A 27,567-nucleotide genomic window follows, 5' to 3' on the forward strand; every position below is an offset into this window, starting at 1 on the left:
TAGAGATTACTACATTATAGTGTACAGAGACCATTTCTAATATTAAAGCAGGTATAAAAAATAGCGAACCAAAAGGATATTCATTTACTAAACGAAATATCTCGAATTTTTCTATTCTCGAATTTTCTAAATATATAGAAAAATAAAATTTAGTTATAAGTGAATTGATATTATGTACCCAGTGACTTTGTTTTATCAATATTTAAAAAAATATTTATAATAAGAAGAAAAAAGAAACTCACAATCAGACTGAATCTCATTTTCGTTTCGAATATCAACTACTAAAAAAATATAAATTTCATTGGTATTTATACCTACAATACAATTGTAGTTAAAAAAATTCTAGCCTATTAATTCTATTCTAATATATTTATCACTTGAATAAATAATAGATTTACGTTTTCAAATAATAAGAATTCAATTTAAATATTAATAGGCTACGTAGAGGCATTATTAATTGTACTAATACTATACATATGATAGTTTGTGAACATGTTTGGTGTGTGTTACTCAATTACACGTAAGCCGTTAAAAATATTTGGATGCCAATCGGCACATAGATAGACCATTTCCTGGATTAGCTGCGCAGTCGACGATAATATTTGCTTGATTTTCAATTTCGCCCGAACTTGAGGGTGCGGCGCAGGCTACCGTCACTCTAGCCCGCTGTCACCAGGAGGACGCTCTTTGCGCGACGGCTGCCACGGTCCGCGTTGCCGTTATCGCCGTTGTCGCCGGATGTAAAGTTCAAAGGCAACCCGGTCGACGGTGTATCGCGTTCCAACCCGGCTAGCTGGTTCTGAACTAGCTGGGTATCTGGGAACACCCTGAACCGCCTAGTGGGGTGCCGTACCGAGCCAGCCGACGCTCCAAAGCCTTCCTTTCGCCTCGAATAGCCCGTTGTCCGCTCGAGTAAAGCTCGGAAGTTCTGCCCTCGAAACTGTTGAAGAGATCGCGAGACAAACTGTCCAACTAGGTAGGTCCAACTTCGAGAAAAATATCAATGAATGTGAATATCATCAATAGAGATTATAATTAAGCAGTAGAATACGATGTGTCTATCCATTACATGTGGAAAAACCTCGTATCTTACTTCTGAGTATGGGTTTCCACGCACGCGATGTAAGATTAAGATCGTGATGCCCGTGGGCTCCGGTGGCCATTTAACACAAAGAAAAAATCCTCTGTCCCAGGAAAATATAAGTCTTCTAGTAGGAGGTTCGGCCCCCAGTCCGAAAAAAAAATGAAAAAAAGGGAGATAAAGTCTAAGGATCCTAAATTCCATCCCTTGCGTGCCGCTACCAACATCTGCAGATCAGTCCCAGATACCTCGTACGCCCTCTAGGCGTGAGGCTCTCGTAGAAGGATCTGCCCCTGGCCCGAAAAAAAGGGAGACAAAGCTTTATATCCCTGCAGCCCTACAGCCATACTCAAAGTCTCTCGTGACCCTAGTCCTGTCGCCAATCCACACAAATAGAACTATTATAATAAAAATAAGGGTGCGTGTACTTATGTAGGTGCGTAAGAAGCTATACTTTATCTTTATTAAATTTATTACTTTTTATTTATTTAAACTTTAAACAATTTGAAAAAAAATCGACTAAACAACATCCTCAAACACGCATATTGGACATCCCTTTTCTTGACATCGTATAAATTCGGTAATTCTCGGTACGGTTCGGAAAGTTCACCTGCGGGTATATTCAGACTCGCCAAGTTACGTCGGTCGTATTGTAATGAGCAATTTAGTGGGCAACTTCATTCTGTTAATTTTGTGTCACGGTGCGCGCGCATCGTAAAATTTCACTCTCATCAATGTTTCATAACGCGCCTAAAGAAGTATAACTTCAAAGATAATCAATATTTGGAAAGCCAATGAACGAATTAAGATTAAAATAATTTCCCAATAAATTTTAGTATGCTAAATAGTACATCTATATATTAATACGTGAAGCAAAAACTTTGTATCCCTTTTTACGAAAATTGCACGGACGGAGGACTCGAAATTTTCCACACATACAGAGAATATAGAGAAGAAGTGTACAATGCTAATATTTTTTTAAAATAATGCATAAAAGATACATGAAATCAATAAAGAAAACATTACACACACTACATACCATGTATTTGACGCACACACGCATGAATACAATTTGTTGTCAAACTTTTGTTCTTGACGTCTGTTGTCTAATTGAGAATAGATTAAATATTGTTTGTCTTTGTTAATATTTTTTATAGTGTAGTCTTGGCGAAATTTGTGATTATAGAAGTATAAAATACAATCATAACAGTGTGCAAACTTACAATTCCAATTAATTATGTCGAATTTCGACTACTGCGGGACCTCTAGTTACTATTAATTCGACTAAGAATCGGCACACGGCAACTAAGTACGTAATTACTTACGTTCCAATTACTAGTATAAAACGCTATTCGTTTTTTGCGATAGTATTTAAAATTTATATACTAGGGTCACCCCGCAGTTTCGACCACGTTAAATTTGGAATTAACAGCCTTAATGTATAATATGATATGTGATAAAATAATTTAATTGATTTCTATTAGGTTAATCAATCTAAAAAGCAATTTTAATATCAGGTATTTTGGACTAATTTTATGTCGCAGTTCTTTGACATGTGTACCTAATATTGGCAGTTTTATTCAGGAACTATTATATTACTTCATAACACAATAATCAGTTCATATATTGTTCCAATTATATCAAGTGAATTGTCGTTGATTTAGTCATTAGATAATGCTTTAGAGATATGTCTCGGGAGTTGAAACAGAATTTAAATATTTATATAATTAATATACTTTTGAAACACATGTGAAAACATTTCAATCGTAATATTTTCTAAGGCCTCTTTTTAAATTTTAGTTCAATTAATTTTAAAAGCAGCTAAGAAAACAGCTAAGTAATTACAAAATTATTCAATTAAATTCTTTTCGTTTATTTTGTAAGTTGGTTTTGTGGACTATACATATATTATATCTACATTAATAATAATACAAAATCCTCGTAATAGGAGTTTACCATTATGGTACGCCCGCACGGGTAGGTACAACCACCCTACTTATTTCTGCCGTCTAGCAGTAATGCGTTTCGGTTAGAAAGGTAGGGCAGCAACTATTCTATGAAATTGAGATTTAGAACTCATAATATCTCAGGTTGGGTGGCGACACTTACGTTGCTGACGGGCTTCGATATCAAATTTCTCTATTGTTTTATTTTTGACACTTCTCATGTAAATACGGGGAAACAAAACTGTTTCTAAATAAATTTAATTGAATTAAAGCTCGTCAGTATCTACAAATTGCTAAGCCAAAAAAAAACCTATCAGTTGTGATCTTGCGGAATCCTTTTTTATTAATTTCTTGACGGCTGTTCTCCTGTTTTGCTCACGTACTCGTTAAGTGGGGCTTTGGTAAGGGTTTTCACTAGATCAGTCCACAAGGACTTTTACCGTTGACCTTACCCTGAACAACAAGTTTCTCGATAGATTCTGCTAGCCGTCGCGATACGTGTCCAAAATATCGGAGAATCCTGGACTGCACTGTTGACCACAAAGACTCCCTCTCAGCACCGAATTTCTAGTGCATCGATTCTTCTTATTTCTCTTTGGGTATATGTATGTAAAAGGGTATGTAAAATCAATTTTATAACAACAGAAGTGTGTAATTATCATGTTCTTAATTCGTAAACTATATGACAATCAGATTTTCAACAAGCGACAATTTACGGGTGGTCTATCTACACAGACAACTTATTGCTTTTTTTCAGGCAAAAATAGTCTTCCATTTTAAAGGTAATTAAATTATGTTGTTTTCAGAGTTTCCACGAAAAATCATTGAAATATATAACGACTGCTCCACCCTTCAAACCGAAACGCATTACTGTTTCACGGCATTAATAGGCAGGGTGGTGGTACCTACCCGCGCGGACTCTCAAGAGGTCCTTCCGCTAGTAAATTGTACTATGTACTACCATCTTGCAGACACAACCAAAAACTACTACTCATAAAAATAATCCAACGAAATCTGTTAACATTTACATCGCGTTGCCCGGATTTGTTCGAGATCCACTTTATAACCTAGTATTTGATTAAAATACGCGAGTCACGTCTCGCTGAAGACATTAAGTGCCTTATCATTATTCAAAGGAGATGTTAGGCGTTTATAACGCGATATCATATAACAGCCTCTTCACTCATATTAGCTTCTGCAATTCCCTTCAAGAGCACGTATTTATCATCAAACGTGTGCTGCACGGGTTCGTAAAGATCCATTACAATTTATCTGCAGCTCAGCTTTGGATTTATTTTAAAGACAGGTGTTTTAATTGACGTAATTACTATTGGTAATGTGTGTTCTGTTTTTCTAATAAGTGTGGAAATCACATTGTAGTGCTGAATGTGGTATTACTTAACATGCTCTTATAACTGAGACCTTAGTACTCTTGTCTCAAGATGGGTGACAGCGTTTACTTTGTAGATTTCTATGGGCTCTGGTAACCACTTAACATCAGGTGAACCGTGAGCTCGTCCACCCATTTAAACAATAAAAAAATAAATAAACAATAACTGTATTTATACGATTACAAGTTACGTTCTTTATTTTATAAAAATTTTTGAAACAAATGATGAATAAACGAATATGAATAAAATGAATATGAATATGAATAAATGTTTTAATGTGTTAAGCAAAACATTAATTGTTTTCTTCTGTAATATCTCAAAAATGCTACTGCAGAGAATAAGCACGAAGACGCTTCTACACAAACGTGCACATTGCATATGCATGCCACCGGAGACCATTTCGTTGCAAGCTTCATAACCCTCGAACAAGCAAGATGGATGCTGGAGAGCTTTAATGAGCACGAGCGCATTAATACGCCGTTTTGAGCTAAAGCTACAGCATCTTCTGAATATTTATGTTACATTTCACCGTGCTTGAAGATCAGTGGTTAATGTAGATTTGAATCACTGGGCATGAGCTTGCGATATATTTTGTAGGGTAGCAATATTTTATCTTAATATTATCAGACAAAAACAATTAAACAGTAGGCATATACGATTCTTTTTTTTTATTGCTTAGATGGGTGGACGAGCTCACAGCCCAAGTGGTGTTAAGTGGTTACTGAAGCCCTTAGACATCTACAACGTAATTCGCTACATTCGCTACCCACCTTGAGATATAAGTTCTAAGGTATAGTAGTATAGTTACAACGGCTGCCCCACCCTTCAAACCGAAACGCATTACTTCTTTACGGCAGAAATAGACAGGGCAGTGGTACCTACCCGCGCGGACTCTCAAGAGGTTCTACCACCAGTAATTGAATCTGAATTAAATTAGAATAATAATTTAATCGCTATTTTCGTTGCATCCCAAGAGTGTCTCGTTTGTTTTGTATTAGTGTAATCTTTCAGCTCCTGGTTGTTTTAGCCACAAGTGACGTCACTCTAAATGAAGTTACGTTCAAAGATTTTTTAAAAATTCTTGTGGCAATTTTGACTTCAGACCAAGCCCAAATGAACACAGCAATGTTCAGAGATAGAAAGACTCATGGAAGAACCTTTTCTAAGATTCGATAGTTTTCTTTTATTTTTTGTTTCCTTTGAATTTTTGTAATTTGAGCTTAGAATAAATGTTTCATTTTATTGTTATCGAAGAGAGGTATATTTAAGGTAATAGGCACATTTAAGTGTAATTTAAGGTCAATAACATAGCTTTCTGGTAATGTTTGTCATTTCGTGTAACATTTCGAAAAGGCAATGACACCGAGATGTTCGTATTTAAACAGCTTGCCTCCGTACACAAAACCAAAACAAACACGTTCAAGATCTTCGAGATACAAGCTTAGCCTTAAGTGTGTTGATTCAGCTGATCATTACACACAAATCGTGTATTTGTCTAGTTGAAAAGCTAGATAATAGACGCCTAAGTACATTTTAATATAATTAAGACTACTTTTATTGTTTATTTTCGCGTTTTCTATTGTTTTATATTTTTATTTATTTAATAAAAACATTGGTAATCAAACAAAATAAAAAAAATTGTTTGAATCGCCTATTAGCGATGGGGGAGTCAAAAACCCGCACGGGAATACGACCATCTTCCTTATTAGTTCGAAACATGTTTTTATTTCGGACAGAGAGTAGGGGCAGCCGTTGTAACAGTGAAAATAATACTTCAATCTGAGGTCTCGCCGCGGGCATTCTCTTGTCATGTTCTTACCAAAAAACTATTATAAGTATTTTCTACAGAAAAAAATTTATCAGTAAAACCAATCCAATGGATTTTTCCGCTATTCATTGATACTACTTCGCATTAAATTTCTATATTACTTCGAAGTACTTCAGACAAATAAGGGCCAAGCCAGATCTAATTCACGTTAATATCCCGAATAATACTGAAAACCGAGTTGTGTTTACGAAATCCACTAAAATGAGAATTTACTAAAGGTCTCCGCCTAATTGCGGTCGACTTCCCTCTTGAATCTCTTGCGTCTCGTTTATATTATACCTATTAAAGAGGGATTTTTAGATTTAACGACAAATTTAATTAAAAATAACCTCATTAATTGAGACATTTGCACACAAGGAAAATATAGTTTGTTCGAACTTTTTCCATCAAATTCTTCAATGGAATTAATCGCAAGGCGACCAGAAGTTTTGTGACCTTTTATCGTGATGCATATTATTGTATTATGCATATTCATTGATATCAATTGACCACTGCTATCGGTTGAGATCATTAATATCTGTGTGTGCCGTGGTGGGTGGCTTATTTCTTATAAATAAATAAATATTTACTAACAATCACGCCACGTTAACTGGTCCCGTGATAAGTTCGTAAAGAACTTTTGTTACAGGTACCAGATAACGGAAATAAATGTAAGATTTTTATTATACACATACATATATTTAATATACATCCATAAACCTGGAAAAGACATTTATATTAATCATACAAATATCTACCCTTGGCGGGATTCGAACCCGCAACCCCCTTGTGTAGTGACCATATCACTTACCACTACACCAGATGGCCGTTAATTTCTATAAGTTTTATCCCTCTTAATCTCTCTTAAAGCTTTCAGAAGTATTTAGTATGTGTAGACGAAGCTCAGACTTGTCAAAAAGTTAATAAAAATTTAGTTTAATGTAAAAAACGTGGCCGATGAAAGAAAACATAAAATGTTGTGTAGATCTTTCAGATCGGATAGATAACAATCGTATCGTGCGTTCTAAAGATAACCAATCTACTCAAAAATGTATTTAAGACTATAGGTTGAGTGGTTAAACCCATATATTTTAATAAATATTAAATGGAAACGTTTATTTTCAATGAAAAGCTACTAGGGAGTTACCCTATACTTATACAAGGGCCTTTGATATTATATTTTGACGTAGTGCAAAGCATAAATTAATATATATAAAAATGAATATATATACTAATATGCCGTGTATACGTAATACTAGTATACCGTACTAATAGGACCGTGCGAGACGTGGAAAGGAAGAAAATAGACGCTCTGGAAATGTGGTGCTGGTCTCGATACTTCAGGAACTCGGCATCAAGCAGTGTCTATTTGCTATAGTACAGTCTCGAATGGTGGATTTCTTCGGACACGTTTCGCGACAAGATGGCAGGTCCATAGAACGCCTCGTTGTACAGGGAAGCGTTGATGTTACAAGACCACGCGGGAGGTCACCAATGCGGTGGACCGACCAAATTAAAACTGCAGTGGGAGGTCCCCTAAATGAGTGCAGTAGAATGGCCTCGAGCAGGGAGAGATGGCGCGACATCGAGAGACGCATCAAGTCTGCCCCTTCCAACACTACATGACGATCACGACCACTCTGTCAAGAGTGACACGATTGCGGAGAATACTAATATACAAAAATGAATCTACGTAATGTATGTACGCATAACTTCAGAACGCCGATAGTAAATTGGATAACTCTTTTTTTGTGTTTGTTATTGTTAGATAGAAGGTTCTCTTGAAAAATAATTTAAGAAAATTGTGCGGAAAATTAGAAAATTAGATAACTTAACCTTAACCTTATCAAATTTTCTAAAGTAACTATCCCGCGGATCGAGACAGACAGAAAAAATGCAAGACATGGTTTTAATTTAAAAACAAAATAATCGAAAAGTCAGAATTGTAAATTTTCTAAATTTCTTAGTCACTAGAGAAACCTGAGGTACGCTCTGTTGCGACTACCACTAATAAAATGCTTTTCATATATTGTTAAAACTCCTAACACGTGACTTATCGTTCGTTGGAGATATTTGAAGTCCAATACATTTGGAATATATGAAGTCCAAATATACAAAGATTCAATTCAACAGGATGTACGCGCGATAAATGCTAGATGCTATGAGAATTGAATCCCGGCGTAGTCGCATCAACATAAAGATTGCGAAACATTGTCCAGAGAAGGATAATGGAAAGAGATGGTCACGACTAGGGTTGCCAGACATCCCGTATTTCCCGGGACGTACCGTATTTTAGGCTTAGTTTAAAATGTCCCGGCGGGCTGACTCTGTCCCGTATTCGAACCGTACGACTATAATTCTATTAATTTTTTTAATATAATATGTTAAAACCGATAAAAATAAGTTAAAACTAAGTTGCTCTTCGGAGAAATGTCATAAAAAATAAAGAATGTCACTAATTAATTTGGTTTTTTATTTGTCCCGGGTAAATAATTAAATTCCCGTATTTTTTGCCTATTTAAGCATTTGCCTCTTATAAGCTGAAAAAGAATCTGGCAACCCTAGTCACGACCCTCAGATATGAGGACTGCAACTCAGGGAGGAGGAGGATAGCCGCATCATTCGATACGCTTATCATTAGTCCTCAATTAATATACAGTACAGCTTAGTAAGCATCATACAGTAAATCATAATTATTATTAATTTAATACAATAATAGAAGCATTTAGGCAATTAGCGCAGAACTTGACAAAACGTAATCTGATTTCGTGGTTCTTTAGTAAATCTGTAATAATGTGAATTACAATTCGTTATCATAAACATATGTATGTATACAATTTTATTACTTCTAGAATATTATATAGGCAATAATATACACAAAGTCGAGAATGATTTATTAATTTTACAATTTCCGATATATCGGTCCCGATTTTTTTTTATTTGCTTGATCGTGCCTACTTTAAATGTGTAAATCAGACGGAAGACGAGATCGTTGGTGTACTAAGCCGAACAGTGTGATTTTGCGAAAAAAAACCTCAATGACGTTCGCAATTAAAAAAACCAAGACTTTAATTTCGAGGGTCAACCCTCAAGCGGCACTTTGCATTAGTAATGGACGGTAAGCGCTTATCTGAGCATTACCGAAGGAATAAAAAAAAACAAGTCTATAGCTTTATTTGAAACTTCACGATACCTCAATTCCTTTTGAAACTTCACGATACCTCAATTCCTTTAAAAGATTAAATTTCTATTAGAATCGAGAGCAAATCGCTTTAATAATCACTCAACAACAATTAATTTCAGATAATTGGATTATAGATCGTTAGTATTTAAACTAATTGGATCGTCATCTTGGCAAACAGGCCGCACCATTATTTGGTTAATAATTCGCGAATTATTTAGTTAATTATATAAGCTTGATATCATTATACAGACGTTGGTAATTAGAACTAAATGTATAAACTAGCGAAACTAATTGGGTATTTTACTTTAACAAAGGCCCATAGCCGCAGGTGAAAGAAAACGTATTAATAACAAAAAATCGAAGCAGATTTTGTGGCTGAATGTATGAGGCTTTTTTATTTTTTATTGCTTAGATGGGTGGACGAGCTCACAGCCCACCTGGTGTTAAGTGGTCACTGGAGCCTATAGACATCTACAACGTAAATGCGCCACCCACCTTGAGATATAAGTTCTAAGGTCTCAAGTATAGTTACACTGGCTATACTTGAGAATATATTCTTATATATTCTATAAGAATATATTCTTGTATTTATGAATGTGCTCAAATCCACAGACAGCGCATTGATTTTCTCGCCGGATCTTCTCTGTGGGTCGCGATTCTGATCCGGTGATAGATTCAGCTTTTTCCCTACATATTCGCTGATAGCCTAAGGGATAGCCCCTTATAGCCAGCTGGGCCGTAGGTAGGTGAGCTCACGGGCTCAACCTGAGAGAATTTTCTAACACTAGCCCTAGCAAGAGCAGTGCTTCGCAGAGTCTACCACCGCATCAGAATCGCGACCCAATGAGAAGATCCGGCGACAAACTCAGTGGGCATCGATTCAGCGAAGCCCTGCTCTTGCTAGGGTAAGTGTTATCAAAGTCTCTAAAGCTGAGCGCCGCGAGCTTGCCCACTAGGCCGATGAAGCTGAACTTATCCGATGAAGCCCAATGTTGCTAGATTACTAGCAATAAATAGGTAGACAAAATAAAAAAATACACGTAATTTACTGAGGTATAGCTTCAAGAATAAATTTCACGATTTAAGAGTATCAATGCAAAAAAAATTGTAAATGAAAAAAAAAACAAAATTAGTTAACAAAATCTATGCACGTGTTGGTAATTATCACCGACTTGCCTATATCTACTATAAAGCGGTCATGTATTCCTATTCCTATTTTAGCCGCATAGGCAGCTTTTAAATAGTGCAGTTTGGTAAGCAGCGGCTTGGCTCTGCTCCTGCCGACAGTAACCACTCACCATCTTGTGGGCCGTATGCTCGTCTGCCAGCAAGGGCAATAAAAAAAAAGTACAAATATCGATACTTAATCAGCATTCTCCTGCCCTTCTCCCAGTCATCTGGGATCGGCACAACATATTTTCTCCTTCCATACTCCTCCGTCATATACAATTTCTTCGCTCACTCCCCTCTTACACATATCGTCTTTCACGCAATCCAACTATTTCTTCTACCTCTTCCTCTACAGCCTTCTTAAATGTATGAATACATAATATGATGACAATTATGCTTCGTCTGTACGTTTTGGGCATAAAACAATTTAAATACATACAAGAGTCCAAAATAATTTTAAGGTTACAATTTTATTAATTAAATTTTATATTTTAAAATATAACATACTAAAATTATGATAACTCTGTACGAGATACACACGTATGAAGCAAGATGAAATCCAATTTGGCAAGGTTTCGTTTAATTTTAGCTCGCTCGCTCCCGACCCTCAGCGAGCGACTAATAAGGTTTATACTGAAACTTAATGCTACACAATTTAATCATATATGTACAGAGATATGTTCTAAAATATCATATTTTCGCTGTGAAAATCCGAAATATGACCAATAATTCAACAATTAACACTTCTACTGCAACCACATGCATTCTACCATGTGCAACATGAAAAAATGGAACTATTTTCAGTACCAAAAATGACAGTAATAAATGTTGAAAACATTATTAACGCGAAAAGTAACGTATTAATAACAATTATTGGGTTTTGATTATTTTACTGTGTGGGTTTTTTGGTATTCCTTTTTTTTCTTGCATCAATATAGATTTTTGACAGTTGAATTAAAAAAAAATGCGTCGATAATCTGTTCTCTAAGCAAGTCATTAACCTCGGAAGCCATTTTTTTTCCCGTCAATTCAATAAAGAAAATCATCTCCCCTGTCAATAATCTAATTTTAGGCATCAAATTTATTTGAAACCTCATAAATGATACAGAAGTAATGTATAATATAGCAAAGCTATCAGAGTATCTCATTCTGATTTGATTTCGTGCTCATCAGTTGTACGATTTCAAATATATTACAAACTGGTTAATGACTACTAAATTTCTTATTGAAGTACCAATTATTATTTGTTGGATGTTATTTTAGTAATTATTCGTTTTATGTAATATTAATTTTAAACTGTTTTAATTGGTCATAGATTTAGAAATATGTATAACAATTTCTTCATTCACTATAGTTACTTTATGCTTTAATTGAAGTCGTCGTGGCCTGAAGGATAAGACGTCCGGTGCATTCGTGTCCTGCGATGCAGCGGTGTTCGAATCCCGCAGGCGGGTACCTATTTTCCTAATGAAATACGTACATAACAAATGTTCACGGTTGACTTCCACGGTGAAGGAATAGCATCGTATAATAAGTATCAAACGCCTAAATTATAATTTGGCTAATTACTAGTAGTAGGTCCTCCTGTGAGTCCACACGGGTAGGTACCACCATTCTGCCTATTTCTGCCGTAAAGCAGTAATGCGTTTCGGTTTAAAGGGTGGGACAGCCGCTGTACTGTAAAAACTGATACCTTACACCCCATGTCTCGAGGTGGGTGGCGGCATTTACATTGTAGATGTCTATGAGCTCCAGTTACCACTTTACACCGGGTGGGCCGTGAGCTCCTCCACCTATCTAAGCTTTAATTATAAAAAACAAAGTTAATACCTGATATTGTGGTCGTGTTCAAGACTCGCAAAAACCGCACAAAATTATAATGTAATACATTTAGAGGCTGTATCATATTATGATTTTTTCAGCGCGACATTAATCTCATTGTCACTGCTTGCTCGCGCATCTCGCCGTCTTACGACGACACTGTCCATGCCGTTTGGCTTTGAGTGAACTGTATTAATAACAATTTATTAATAATAAAAATTGTGAGATTAAGGGTACCAAGAGAACGTGCAATAACTTGTTCAGCATTTTTCCTCGTAGAACGTGGGCTTCAGTTTTTGTAAGCAGCCGCTCTTTTTCGCTGAAGTGCATAGATAATACACATAAGTTTGTTATAGAAAAGCAACTCAAGCACTCAACAAAAATGTTTACGGGCGTCGGCCACTAGATGGCTTCGCTTCGATTAGCTTCACATTGCTCCTGTAGATGGCAGTAGCATATTACCTATCCTATATTTTAGTTTTAATGAAGGATTTTGTAAATTTTCAGAAACCACAAATTGATAACATTAATCAATTTGTCTATATCAAATAAAGACTTGTATGATTCATAATTTTTTTTATTCTCTGCGTTTAGTTATACAATAATTAAATGCCTTAACTTTAACAACATAAAAGTTTAGGGGCATCCGCTACAAGATGTCGCTAGTTTCCATCCAAAAAAATATTTGTCTTAAAGTATTGCAGTTTCAGGTTCCTGCTGAAGTGATCCCGAAGCACTGAAGATACTGGCATATATGTAACTCGCTTTTGAACATCTGAGACTTTTTCCGGCTCATCGCTGGCAGCCTTTATGTACTATTCTGACTTCTCCTGACTCTAACCACTTAATCCTCAGCCCAGGCGTGGGCTCACTCATCCATCTATGCCATAATAAAAGACACAGCTGATCTATATATTAATACGTGAAGCAAAAACTTTGTATCCCTTTTTACGAAAATTTCGCGGACGGAGGAGTATGAAATTTTCCACACTTATAGAGAATATAGAGAAGAAGTGCACAATGCTAATATTTTTTTTAAATAATGCATAAAAGATACATTAAATCAATAAAGAAAACATTACACACACTACATGCCATGTATTTGACGCACACACGTATACATAGTATTTATTGTCAAACTTTTGTTCTTGACGTCTGTTGTCAAATTGAGATTAAATATTGTTTGTCTTTTTTAATATTTTATATAGTGTAGTCTTGGCGAAATTTGTGATTATAGAAGTGTACAAACTTACAATTCCAATTAATTATAGTCGAATTTCGACTACTGCAGGACCTCTAGTTTTATTTAATCCACATCAATAACCAACAAAAGAAGAACCGCCAAAGCTTGTCGACATACGTACATACGTCTTCGTACATGTCAAACGTATTTTGTAACTTTTGCGCGCAACTTCGTTATTTGACTTGCTTTAAATTTATAGAAGTTTCCAATTTAGGCGGGCCCCATTGTCGGCATACCTTGCGAGGGTTGATTAATACCGACTGTGAGTTATTTACGGGGGCCGTAACTCTTGGCTTTTGAAAGGAAAACGCTGGAGTGTGTACGGACTCATTCGCGGGCGTTGTGACTTGATTTAGGTGTAAATGTATAGGAAATCCACTGGGCCAACGAACGATTTGAGTGAATTCTGCTTTATATTGAGTATATTAGTGATTCTCGTGGTATTTTTAGGGAAATCAAGGTTTCTAGATGACAGTTAGGCAATGTTCAATGCAAGCTTTTGATTCTATCCAAATTTATTTATTGGAACGAAGTTCCTTATGGGACGATGCGGAGGGGTACCCTAACCGGGAAAAAACGTCCCTAACGTAAGATTTTTATTAGTAATGCACACAGTGTACGACTTAACTTTGTAATAACGTACAAATTAGTAACGCACAGAATGTACGACTTAACTTTCTAATAACGTACAAAAAATAACATATTTTTATTATATATTTTTTTATAAATCATTGTGAATAAAATAAAGTTGATAACTTTGTAAAGTAGTTATTGTTTTGTTTTTATCAATAAAAAAATCATAGTAAAAAATGTATACCCGAATAGAACTTAAAATTAATATTTTTATAATAAGGAACTTCGTTCCTATCCGGTGTCCTACGACACCACACATCTTTTTAATAAATAGATTTTAAGGTAGAAATTGGGAGGGTTGTCAGCTATCCGACAACCCTCCCAATTTCTACCGAGAAGTAAATCTTTGAATGCAAAGAAAATTTCATCTTTATGTATAAAGGTAGCTGATACTAAGATGATGTCTTTGCGCTAGGAACCACATAGAAACAAGTGATATGCAACTCGGCTCACTTGCAGTAATGCCTTCGAATTACTTTACTGGTAAAAGTGTCGATGGGTGCTGGTGGGCTAGGTATATCTGCCGCAATCATGTGTTCGGATTTAGGAGAAGTAGGAGGTAGGAAGAGTACGAGGGCCGCTGAATATTTAAGTCTTCGACCTCATAATATGCACAACTGAGTGGCGGCACTCTTGTTGTCTATGGACTCTAATAGCTCCTTAATACTACATTAAAACATGGTGCATGAAAAGCCGGTATATCAAAAAGATCAATGCCTTCGAAATGTGGGTGTGGCGGAGGATGCTAGGAATACCGTGGACTGCCATGAGAACAAACTAGTCCATTTTAAGGCAGCTAAACATCCGAAAAAGGCTCTCTTTCATCTGCCGGAAACGTGTTATGAGCTTCTTCGGACACATCATGCGGTCTCCCAGACATGAATTAGAGAAGCTCGTAATTACGGGTCGCATAGAGGGCAAGCGCGCCGTGGGCAGAACACCAGCCAGATGGTCAGATCTAGTAAGAGAAGCACTTGGTTGTAGTCTGTACCATGCAGTCCATGCCACCCATGATCGAGCACATTAGAAGTCCGTCGCATGTGGTCGCGATCCTCAGTAGTGAGGGAACGATATAGAAGAAGATCTGTGAATATTCGACAATGAATAAAAGAGGGTTTGTATTTAGTTCAACTTAAACTTCACCGTGCAATACTTATTGATTTTGGAAACCAATTTAACTCCAGTTTCGAAAAACAGACCGAGAATAATCGATGATACCAACTCAGCTGTATGATGTGGTTTTTTTTAAATTCGTATATTTATTTCGTTTATATTTTTTAAAGCCAATAACAAAATAAACGATTTAGAAAGTAACAAAATGAAGTATTTTATTGCGTTACTACATAATTTTTTATTTATTGGCAACACAAAGAATTGTATTTGGAATGGTTTTTTTTAGCAGTTAACAACCCCGAAAGCTTTTTAAGAAAAGGTAATAAATTACCTATGGATTAATTATGTAATCGTTAACTATACATGCTTGGTGCTTAATCATGAAAAATAGTCATTTAGTAATATTTCAGGTCTTCGAGTTATTTGCTCAAAGTAGACATTACAGGCGTATGTACATTATAATGTTTGTAAAAACGCATGAAAATCAGCCGTAGCTTTCGGCGTTCGCTACATAAAATATAAGGAAACACGATTTCGATGTTGTCATCAACATGATCACGCCGGGCATACTGTTTCAATAGGACACCTTAAAAATATACTTATCTCTTTCCGACATTAAATCAAGTTGAAGTTAGAGTCTTCGATACGATAGAGAAGTCTCTAGTTTTTCATAGTCCACCGCAAGGGGAATACCGACGAAGCGATTTCGCGGTTATGGTGTCAAGCAGTAACGAGTAATTTGCATTTCGAATATGATTTGAAATATCAGAAATGCTCAAACAAATCATAAGTCCGCAAGTAAAAATCCATCTTTCGCCATGTATGTGAGCTCGTCAAAACATCTAAGCAATAAACATCCTTCAGCTTCTGTGCACTTTCATTACGGATCCTCCCGATCCATTAACGGTGCTTTTTGGTACCACAAGCACCGGTTTCTGTCCTCGTCGAACCCGTCGCTTGCGACGAAGGGATGGACGAGTGAATTAACCCACAGACACAGCCCACTGAGTTTCTCGCCGGATCTTCTCAGTGGGTCGCGTTTCCGATCCGGTGGTAGATTCTATGAAGCACTGCTCTTGTTAGGGCCAGTGCTAGCAACACTTCCGGTTTGAGCCCCGTGAGCTCATCTACATGTTAAGGCGAAGCTGAAATAGCCTCTCAAGGCTATCAGCATAGGTAAGAAAACAAATATCTGTGCACTACGTGATACTTAAATGAAAAGTTAGCTAATTTTCCTAAAAAACAGTAAACTGTCAAGGGTCACTCGCAATCCAATCAACTATAATATAATCAATACAATCGTAAAGGTTAACGGCATATCGGTACAAGTCCTTAAAATTAAATGAACCTTCTCGACCCACTCCCGTTATTGCTACTCATAAATCAAAAATATCAAAAGTCAACGACAAGTAAAAAGGGTATGTTCCGAATAGATCTTTCACGGGGGAGGCGGAATAAATTGAACCAGGTAGAGTTTAATGACCCGAAAGAAATAGCTTTACGCGGCTCTTTAAGTAGCCCATCTAATAAAACTAAATCAAATATACGTTTTACTGGACTGGGACAGAAGGAGATTCATTATTCACATCAGTGCATTCATAGAAAATCTGTTTAAATAATAATAATCATTTATGAAAAGCAGTGCTTTGCATACGAAAGTTTCTGCTTTTTAAAGGACTCGTAATAAGGTTGACTTGTGTGTGTTTTATATAATGAAATCTTTCAACATAATTTTTAACAACTTTAAAATGTACGATAAAATTGAAAATTTACACACGTATCAAAAGTACCGATGAAGATAATTTCCTTTTTCCTAATATCGTGACCGACAATTGTTTGTTGGCTCAGTTTGTTATATGTATAGGCGTGTTCTTAGAAGTTTTGTTTGCGGGTCGAGGGACTAGACCGAAGAAAATGTAGCAATGAGAAACGACACCTTTAACAATGATTTTTGAGCCACATCCCGATCACCTTATTTTTTGGGCCGGCGGCCGAACCTCCTAAGAGGTCCTCAAGCCTAGCCACTAAACGACCCTCCTGCACTCTAGCCCAAGTGTCCGGTCACCCCCCAAGTCAGAAGAAGCCGCGTGAGGTAAGGTATTACCATAGTCAACACTTTAACCAGACAGTACAGATCTCCCCAAGGACTCCCGGCCGACGTAGCCTTCGAGACGAATCGAAGACTGCACAACGTCGGCCGTCTCGATGCGGCAGCCCGTCAGGCCGCCCAGATGGTGCCGCTGGTGTCTCGGAATACCTTACTAGGCCAAAACCAGCCTACCGGATCGGGATGCAGTACATCGCCAACCGGTTGCTCTTTTCCATGCTGATAGAGTGTTTTTGCGCTAGAGTGCTGGTAGCGCGCCGCTCAGACTCAAACCCCTCAGGTCGCCCCATGACCTTCACCGGGGTGAAGCCGCCTCCTACAGACTTCCCGATCCCGTGAATTTATTATTGTATGTTTCGTGGCCACGTTCTTTAAACGACTTGATGATATATTCGTAATAGTAGGCAGTACTACATAGCAGATTCATGGTATAACGCTCAAGTGATTAATTCTAAAAACATCTGCTCGTACTTCGTTTCTTTTGTTTGGGATCCAGCATTTTGAATAGCTAAAGTCACGTGTAGAACAGAAGTTTATCTTCTTTTTTGAGACTTCACCCCCCTAACCCCTCAATATCAGACCGGCTGCTAGTTTATCTACAGGAATAAAATAACATAATCCTCGTGAGCAGCTGTAAGGGTATCTCTCGACGGATCTATTTTTACACCAATTTTTTTTTGAGTTTCAATTTAAGGGTTACACGTGACGGTTAAGTGTTAGTTCGTTAAATAGTTCGGGCTTATACAAAGATGGATATAATGCCCTGATAATATAGATAAAGATATTTACGATAATTTCACTATTTCTGCTGCGAAGCAGCCGTGCGTTGCAGTTTCGAGGGTGGAGCAGATAATATCTCCGTCATTTTTTGGAAAAAAAAATTCAAACTTGTTGAGCACATGTGTCATGGTATCCTTTAACGAATAGTGAAATAAAAAAAAATTGAAGTAATTGTACTTGCGACTTTCTTCTACCAATAGTGCGATATTAGTATGCAATTGTGATTTCGACCTCAGATCTCAAGCTACTTTTGATCCTACTTATTTTATTAAGGAGATAAGTTTACTGATGGTTTTTTTCTTTCGCGTGGGCTGTAGGAAATCCTCATGGATACCCAAGGGCCCGGGTCAATGGGCATGCCCGACTCCACTCAGAAAGTGTCTCAGTGACCTACGGACTAAAACCTCCCTCCTGGTTATCTGTCCCTTTTTATCATAGGACAACCTTTTTCCCTGTGTTAGAGAGAGAGAGAGAGAGAGAGAGAGAGAGAGAGAGAGAGAGAGAGAGAGAGAGAGAGAGAGAGAATACACTTTATTGCACACCAAAACACAATTTACATTCAAAAAAACTATCAAAAAAGCAGATACATTTGTGCAATAGGCGGTCTTATCGCTAAAAGCGATCTCTTCCAGACAACCGTTTAATTTATAGAAATTCTGGAAAATATAAAAAATATAGCAGGTATGTTGCGGTGTACTATAGATAATACATTATAGAAAATATATACATACAATAAACAAAATATATATCGTTCACATATAATATGAAATATATACCAATATTTATATACCAATTATATACCAATATACATACCTATATACAATACCTACTAATATACTTACATACACATGCCTGTGTTAGTCATTAGCCAAAGCTTACTGGTGGTTGGATGTCTTGGGAGTCCGCACAGGTAGGTAGGTACCAACGATGCCTATTTCTGCCGTGAAGCAGTAACGCGTCTAAAGGGTAGGGCAGACGTTGTACTGTAGAAACTGAGACCTTAGAACTCATAACTCTCGAGTCGGTGACGGAATTTACGTTGTAGATGTCTATGAGATCCGATAACCACGTAACACTAGGTGGGTAGTAAGCTCCTCCACCCATCTAAGCAATAAAAAAAAATTTACAGTCAAGCTGATTATTGATATTGAAATGTTATCATAATCCGAGGATAATTGATTTGGATTTTGTTTATAGGTATATTCTACTGAGGCTCTTAAATTAGTAGACAGTGCTTCCATTTCCGCTTAATTATGACACCAGAGGTGAATTTCGTTCTGAATTCGAAAGGCACAGAAATAGGAGTCACGAATGTCGTATTAATTTAACTTTTTTTTTAGCAAAAGAATCCGTTTGGCCGGATATTGGACGCCAATCGACTGAAAGGAGCGGCATCATTGGCCATCGTGCCCTTTGGCGCGTGAAAAAAAATCAAAGATTCGCGCCGGACGAAAGGAAATGGAACGGACGGCCTGCGGCTGTGTCGTGTTACCGAATCAATGTTTTAAATAAATATAAAAGGTTTACGCGAAACACACTCACGGCGCTTCAATATCGAATTTGTTATGATTGTTATACATTCCATTAACCAAACACCTTGAGATATAAGTTCTAAGGTCTCAGTATAGTTACAACTGCTGCCCCACCCTTCAAACCGAAACGCATTACTGCTTTACGGCAGAAATAGGCGGGGCGGTGGTACCTCCCCTGCGGACTCATAAGAGGTCCTACCACCAGTAATTACGCAAATTATAATTTTGCGGGTTTGATTTTTATTACACGATGTTATTCCTTCACCGTGGAAGTCAATCGTGAACAATTAAGTACGTATTTCATTAGAAAAATTGGTACCCGCCTGCGGGATTCGAACACCGTTGCATCGCTATAGACGAATGCACCGGACGTCTTATCCTTTAGGCCAAGACGACTACAAACGCTACGCTAGAAATTCCCTAGAAATCTTACTTAAGGCAAAGCAACGTTTGCCGGGTCAGCTAGTAATATATCTATTTATACTAGTGGTCGTTCGAATATACGCGTAATGGCACTTCAATATAAAGTCGAAATTACCTTCAAATTTCCGGTAGCGCCTAAAAGCCTTTCCGATACGTAATGTAAACGCAAAGGTCGCTTTTACCAGGGCAGCCCTAATCGATTGTCACTAAAGAGGTGGTGATCGCACACCGCAGTTCCATCCCAGTTCCGCCTGGCCGCATCCTGTATAATTAATCCGTGTTTATTGATTCGATCTAACGATCAATGCCGGGATAAGCTTATCGATTTCATTTTAAATCGATGTTTATAAATAACGAGACGGCTTTCCATTACGTAAGCAAAGATTTCGGTCTCGGGCTGAGCACTGTGTGCTTGGTGCGAGTTTTTTAACTTTCTCGATAGCGTGAAAGTTAGCCCAATTTTGTTTTAGAACAGCGTCCCGAACGGCAAACATAGGCAAACGATCCCATTCAATACAAATATGAGCTAACTTTTACGCTATCGAGAACATTAAAAAACTCGCACTAAGCACACTGTTCCATTGTTGACTCCACTAACATAGGGCTGATGTGTTTCCGGTATTACTAATCTCGCGGTTCGTTTGGAATCCCCGAATCTATGGAGGGGCGGTTTCCCTCTGTTTCGTTTAAGTTCCATAGAGATTGCTCAGAGGGATTGCTTGGGAAGATGTCGTCTTTTGGCATCGCACCACCCGTCTCTACAGCAAAGTTCATCTTGAATACATTGAACTTCCCTCCACGGGATACCATGACATTTTCTTTCTTTAAACGTTGTTTGAAGAGAGTCCTTATCAATAAGCACCTACATAAGCTTTGGCATTGTCTGTAACAGTCGTCTGCCTTCGAAGACAATATAGGTAAATCATTATTGGCACACAACATCTATTGAAACCATGAATGTTAGCTAGAGCATTATATAAACAAACAAAAAATATTTTTGATTTTTTTTGGTGAATAATGACAGTAAATAAAATCTTACAAATCTATATATTATGTATTAATACGTGAAGCAAAAACTTTGTATCCCTTTTTACGAAAATTGCGCGGACGGAGGAGTATGAAATTTTCCACACTTATAGAGAATATAGAGAAGAAGTGCACAATGCTAATATTTTTTTTAAATAATGCATGAAAGGTACATTAAATCAATAAAGAAAACATTACACACACTACAAACCATGTATTTCACGCACACACGCATGCATACTATTTATTGTCAAACTTTTGTTCTTGACGTCTGTGGTCAAATTGAGAATAGATTAAATATGGTTTGTATTTATTAATATTTTTTTATAGTGTAGCCTTGGCGAAATTTGTGATTATAGAAGTTTAAAATACAATCATAATAGTGTACAAACTTATTATACAATTCCAATAAATTATAGTCGAATTTCGACTACTGCGGGACCTCTAGTTTAATTTAAAAAATGTGTGCGTGTACTAGTGTACACACGTAAGAAGTGAAACTTATTTATGGCCTTATTTTTCGAAAAATGATCTACATGCAACTTTCTAGAAATTGGTTAAATAAAGTTAAATTAGATAAAGTTTAAACAAAAGGATTTTATTATCATAGACATGAATACAAAAAAAAAATGTGTGCGTGTACTAGTGTACACACGTAAGAAGTGAAACTTATTTATGGCCTTATTTTTCGAAAAATGATCTACATGCAACTTTCTAGAAATTGGTTAAATAAAGTTAAATTAGATAAAGTTTAAACAAAAGGATTTTATTATCATAGACATGAATACAAAAAAGTTAAATTAGATAAAGTTTAAACAAAAGGATTTTATTATCATAGACATGAATACAAAACAGATGGCGCGTAACGGAAAAATGTGACGCGTAACCGAAAAATGTGACGGTAAATTTTTTTCCAACGCCGATAAGGAAGTTTCACTTCAAAAAGTTAAATTAGATAAAGTTTAAACAAAAGGATTTTATTATCATAGACATGAATACAAAACAGATGGCGCGTAACGGAAAAATGTGACGCGTAACCGAAAAACGTGACGGTAAATTTTTTTCCAACGCCGATAAGGAAGTTTCACTTCAAAAACATAATTATTTCATCGATACTATCCCGTCACTGGGGCAGTCCTATTCGACATGCGCATATGCGTTCGAAATGTCACAAAAGATCGAGGAGCACGCAATGTATTCAAACCTGAGACGGCTTAAATCGATCGCTCTGAATATAATTATTACTTCCCTCGATCTACTTCAACAATACTACTCAAGACACAGGGGACGCCTTAGATTATGAGCTATTAGAACAGACTACACGTTATACAATAAATTTATGTAACATTATGTACCGAGCAAGTAATTATTAGTAATAAAAACTTAACGGAAAACCAAACCTTGACAGCGAAGACACTACAAGAATAAGGTTTTTAGCATTCGTTGCTAATAAAATAGTAGGTATATCGTGTATCAACAAACATAACTTGTCGTGACCTAAAGGATAAGACGTCCGTTAATTATGACGATTTCCGCTCTAAAAGAAACAAGACGACTTAGAAGGAAAAACCGATCGTAAAAAATAAATAATAACAGAAGTCTTATACTCTATACCCACATTGTTCAGAATGCTTATGATCTTTTTTACTTATTGCTGGTAGAGGTTATTATAGCTTCACCACACGTGTAGGCGAGCTTACGGAGTTTGGTAGTCTGGGATTTTTGCTAACACTAGCCTTAGCAAGAGCAGTGCTTCGCCGAATCTACCACCGGATCGGAATCGCGACCCACTGAGAAGATCCGGCGAGAAATTCAGCGGGCTACTTTATGACCAAACCATAAGATTAGCAAATAAAACTATTTTGTAATTGTATTGTTTAACATACGTCGTGAGAAAATAGCTGTAAGCTTCTAATAATTATTGTTCTAATAATTTAATAATTATTAATAACGTTATGGCGACTATTCGTCGCAAAAACTCAATTGCTAATATCAAAACTTTAACTATCCTATATTTGTTAGTTGATTCCATAAAAGTATTTAGGGGTTAATTAATAATTCTATTTGATTTAAATTAAAAATATTTTAAATTAACGTGCATTGATTTAGCGCCATCTACCTTCTCATATTACAACTAATTCTATTTCCAAATCGAACATTGAGCGCGCTATATGTTTACTCAGTGGATGTCCAAGTTCGAATTCACTTAGTTACCATAATACACGCTAGATGGGGCAATTTGTTTTAAAAATTTAATACACAGTCTCATTCAAAATTGTGATATAACAATAAACTAAAAACAAACTTAGTAGCTCCAAACAAAAATTATAATTACTGTTATTTAATTCCAATAACTTTTAAAACATAGTCCAGTCAAATAATAGTGACCATTAAAATCACTAGATGACTCTGTTTTCAAGTAAGCCGCAACATAATAAGTGGTGTTCGGTTTTATATATTAACTGGCTGTGGGTACAGCTAGTTAATATATAAAACCGAAATCCGCTTCGCTGGGCATTTAAATTTAACATTATTATTTCTAACCCCCACAAAGATTCTCATTATTAACGCCCCCGCAACTGGTGTAGGGAGTCCAACACTCATATAAATAATATTATATAATAAGTACATGTATTTTCTACATCAATACCAAGTTTCAAGTCAATCGGGGATGTATGGTTCAGTAGTTATAACGGAACATCCGTAAAAACCACTGTAGATTTATAAATTAGTACAGATTAGTAATATTTCTTAGAGAATAATATTATGCTTTAACGAATTATAGTGAAGAGATAAATGAAATTTTTGTTTTTCGTTTCTGACTTCAACTTCCCTTTGTTTCAGATCGCCGTCAACTGCAACGAAATTCCATGAATTAGACGAAAAAAAATTCACCTACAAAATGTACAATTCGAGCGAATTCCTGCACAGCGCCGGAGTCAGCCGCCACATGCAGGCGACAGGCGAGGCTCCCTCGCAAAAGACCAGTATGAAGCGACGCTCCTGCGAAGTGCCGTTAGGAGACATCTCATCAAACAACTTCAAGGTCTCTATGAATGATATTTCTAATGAAGCACCGAACTACGACTGTCGCTCGCTTAGGTCCGTTAAGTCTGAGGACGCCAGATCGCTTCGATACAGACCGATAGACAGCCGATCTGTGAAAAACTTCCGTTCGTCTTTAATCGACCTGTCAACTTACTCGTTATCACGGCCGCCGAGCTACGACCAGCTGTCGAGGAGGTCGGTGGTGGAGGAAGGACAAATAACGTCCAGCATCGAAGGGGTCCTGTGGTCCGATGAGGAGGAGAACGAGTATTTTTATCACGAGAACATCACGAGCGCCTGGAATCAAGGTATGTTTTTCTTATTTAAAATTTTCGCTTAAAAGTTATTTTTTTGTTTAATTGAAATAAGGTATACAGTTAATCGTTATCTTTGGTGTCTTCGATCGTCTACCAACAAGGCTTAATATGTCAAACAATATAATAAGAAGTAGAATAGACGTAATCAATCTACTTGAATTTATTTGTAAACCTCTATTGATCTTTTCGGGAATACTCTACGGAAATATAGGATGTATTACGCTTCCGATAGTCCGTTATAATAACAATTCGATCCGTATTCAAAACATTAATGTAGATCTGTAAGAAAGTAATGTGTTTTTATTATTCCTATTTATTATGTTAGAACTTTTTAGAACTCTTAGATAAGGAGCAAATAGTTCTTAATACATTATTAATAAATTAAAGTTGCTGTAGTTTTAAATAGTAAGTAGGAAAGTAAGCGGTATGATATGGTAACTGAGGATGTATCTCTCACTCAGTATTCAACGCGGCTTAAGCAGACATTTTATATAATTTTGATCCGGTTGTAGATTCTGCGTAGCACTCCTCTTGCTAAGGCTAGTGTTACCAAATCCTCTTAGGTTGAGCCCATGAACTCACTTACCCGTCCAAGAGTAGTTAGAATACCCCTTTAGGCTACCAGCTACTAGATAGGGGGAAAACCTTAATTTAATAGGCAGCTATAGGCATTTTACACAGAAAGCCGGAGCAGACATACAAAGCTACATAATTTAATTATTAACATAAGATATTAAAAAATAATTGACAAAGGTAATTCCTATCAACATGATGAATATTAATACCGATAGTTCTAAAGTAATTCTGCGTGCTGCGTGCTAGTGTAATTCTAATGAATAGCCCTGCCACCTTCGAAGATCGACTTTCGTTTTCCGATTTCTAATTGCAATGATACAATAACTGCTTCAATAGTTATTAAACTATCTAACTTTTACCGCGTCACATTGTTTTAATTTTTAAAGTTATACTTCTTTAGGCGCGTTATGAAAAATTGATGAGAGTGAAATTTTATGATGCGCGCGCACCGTGACACAAAATTAACAGAATGAAGTTGCCCACTATCGCTCATTACAATACGACCGACGTAACTTGGCGAGTCTGAATATAGCCGCGGGTGAACTTTCCGAACCGTACCGAGAATTACCGAATTTATACGATGTCAAGAAAAGGCATGTCCAATATGCGTGTTTGAGGATGTTGTTTAATCGATTTTTTTTCAAATTGATTAAAATTTAAATACAAAAAAAAAGAAATAAATTTAATAAAAAAAAAGTATAACTTCTTACGCGCGTACATAAGTACACGCACCATTTTTTTATACGAGCTGGCGAAAGTTTCAGCGATTTACAATGCCATTGGCAAAAGCGTTAATAATGTCAAGATTTGGTAATTAGCCTTTCAAATTCCCCAATTAAAGTTAGGATTTTCTCTGATGTTGTAGTTTCCTGAAACATATGCACACAGTGAGAGGACCTTTCGTGAGTCCGCACGGATAGGTACCACCACCCTGCCTATTTCTGCCGTGAAGCAGTAATGCGTTTCGGCTTTAAGGGTGGGGCAGCAGCTGTAACTAACTATATTGAGACTTTAGAACTCATATCTCAAGGTTGGTGGCGGCATTTACGTCGTAAATGTCTATGGACTCCGGAAACCACTTAAGACCAGATGGGCCGTGAGCAGGTCCATTTAACTAAGCAAAAAAACAAAAAAAAAACCTGTAAAAATTACATTTACTAAAATTAATTTTCGTGTAGTTTTTTAACTTAACCTACAACTATAAAAAAAGAAGAAAAAATCTACAAAAAACAACACTATGTGTTTTTACATTAGCTCCAAAAATCCAATCGCATTAATCGTCCTAATATCGATTACAAATATTGAATCAATGAACCCAAACATTACATAACAAAACCGTATGGTCTGTCCATCTGGTCGTTAGTACGTTGACCTCGTGATAGGCGATTCATCTCGTATGCGATTAACATAGTTACGTACGTAACGTGATAATCGATTTAAAAAATAAAAAACAATGTTCATTACCGTATTTATTTTGCACGTAATTTTTTGGTTTAATATTCATTCCTACATCTATGAAATAAGAACACAATGATAATTAATTATAATGTTAATTACAATGATATTATCAAGTAATTCATTTGTGGATATATTTTAGATGCAAATTGTTGTCCACTTTGCGTTGCAAATATTAGATACATAGACGTGTTACTTGAATACATTTCCAAGGCTTTTTTAATTCCTTCCAATGGCATGTGATCTAAATTGTCCACTGCTAGTGCTAAGACAAACCGCATTAAATTGATAACACTGTGTTGTAGCTTTTTATTCAATTACTTGTATCGGAATGAACAATATTCATTCATTCGGATAACGTTTTCTCTTACTAGCCAGCTCATGAGCACTTGAATTGAGGTGACATTTAGAAATATTTAAACAACCTCTTTTAGGATATTTATAGTAACATAAAATTCTTGGAGTGTTACAAAAGCATACACTATCATTAGCTTATTGTTGATACACAATAATAATAAGTAATCGTGGCAATTTTAGCCACAGAGCAGTTGAGTGTTCCGACTCGAAGGGTGGGGCAGCCGTTCTGGAATAATAGTTTTTATCCTCATATATCAAATTAAGTGATAGCATTCACGTTCTGACGTCTATGGATACCGGCAACTTCTGTACGCCTTGAAATTACCGAAAATAAATCACCATTCTCCTGTCAGTCACCTGGAGTCGGCGCAAAATGTTTTCTCCTTCCTGGTATACTTGTGGTAGGACCTCTGGTGGGTCCGCACGGGTAGGTACCACCACCCCGCCTATTTCTGCCGTGAAGCAGTAATGCGTTTCGGTTTGAAGGGTGGGGCAGCCGTTGTAACTATACTAAGACCTTAGAACTTACCTATATCACAAGTTAGGTGGCGCATCAA

At 36.6% G+C, this 27,567-nt stretch overlaps 1 protein-coding gene across 2 annotated transcripts in view; it reads left to right on the forward strand.

Annotated features, from left to right (window-relative positions):
• LOC101744717 (protein TANC2) overlaps window positions 1–27,567 on the forward strand; it is a 307,082-nt gene that overhangs the window by 103,080 nt on the left and 176,435 nt on the right. For both annotated transcript variants that reach the window (XM_021350968.3, XM_021350969.3), the window contains exon 3: window positions 24,102–24,613. In XM_021350968.3, coding sequence (XP_021206643.2) covers window positions 24,160–24,613 — 454 coding nt within the window. In that variant the 5' untranslated portion in view covers window positions 24,102–24,159. The remainder of the gene's footprint in view (window positions 1–24,101; window positions 24,614–27,567) is intronic.

The sequence above is a fragment of the Bombyx mori genome, chromosome 23, assembly GCF_030269925.1.
Source record: "Bombyx mori chromosome 23, ASM3026992v2".
Taxonomy (NCBI): Eukaryota; Metazoa; Arthropoda; class Insecta; order Lepidoptera; family Bombycidae; genus Bombyx; species Bombyx mori.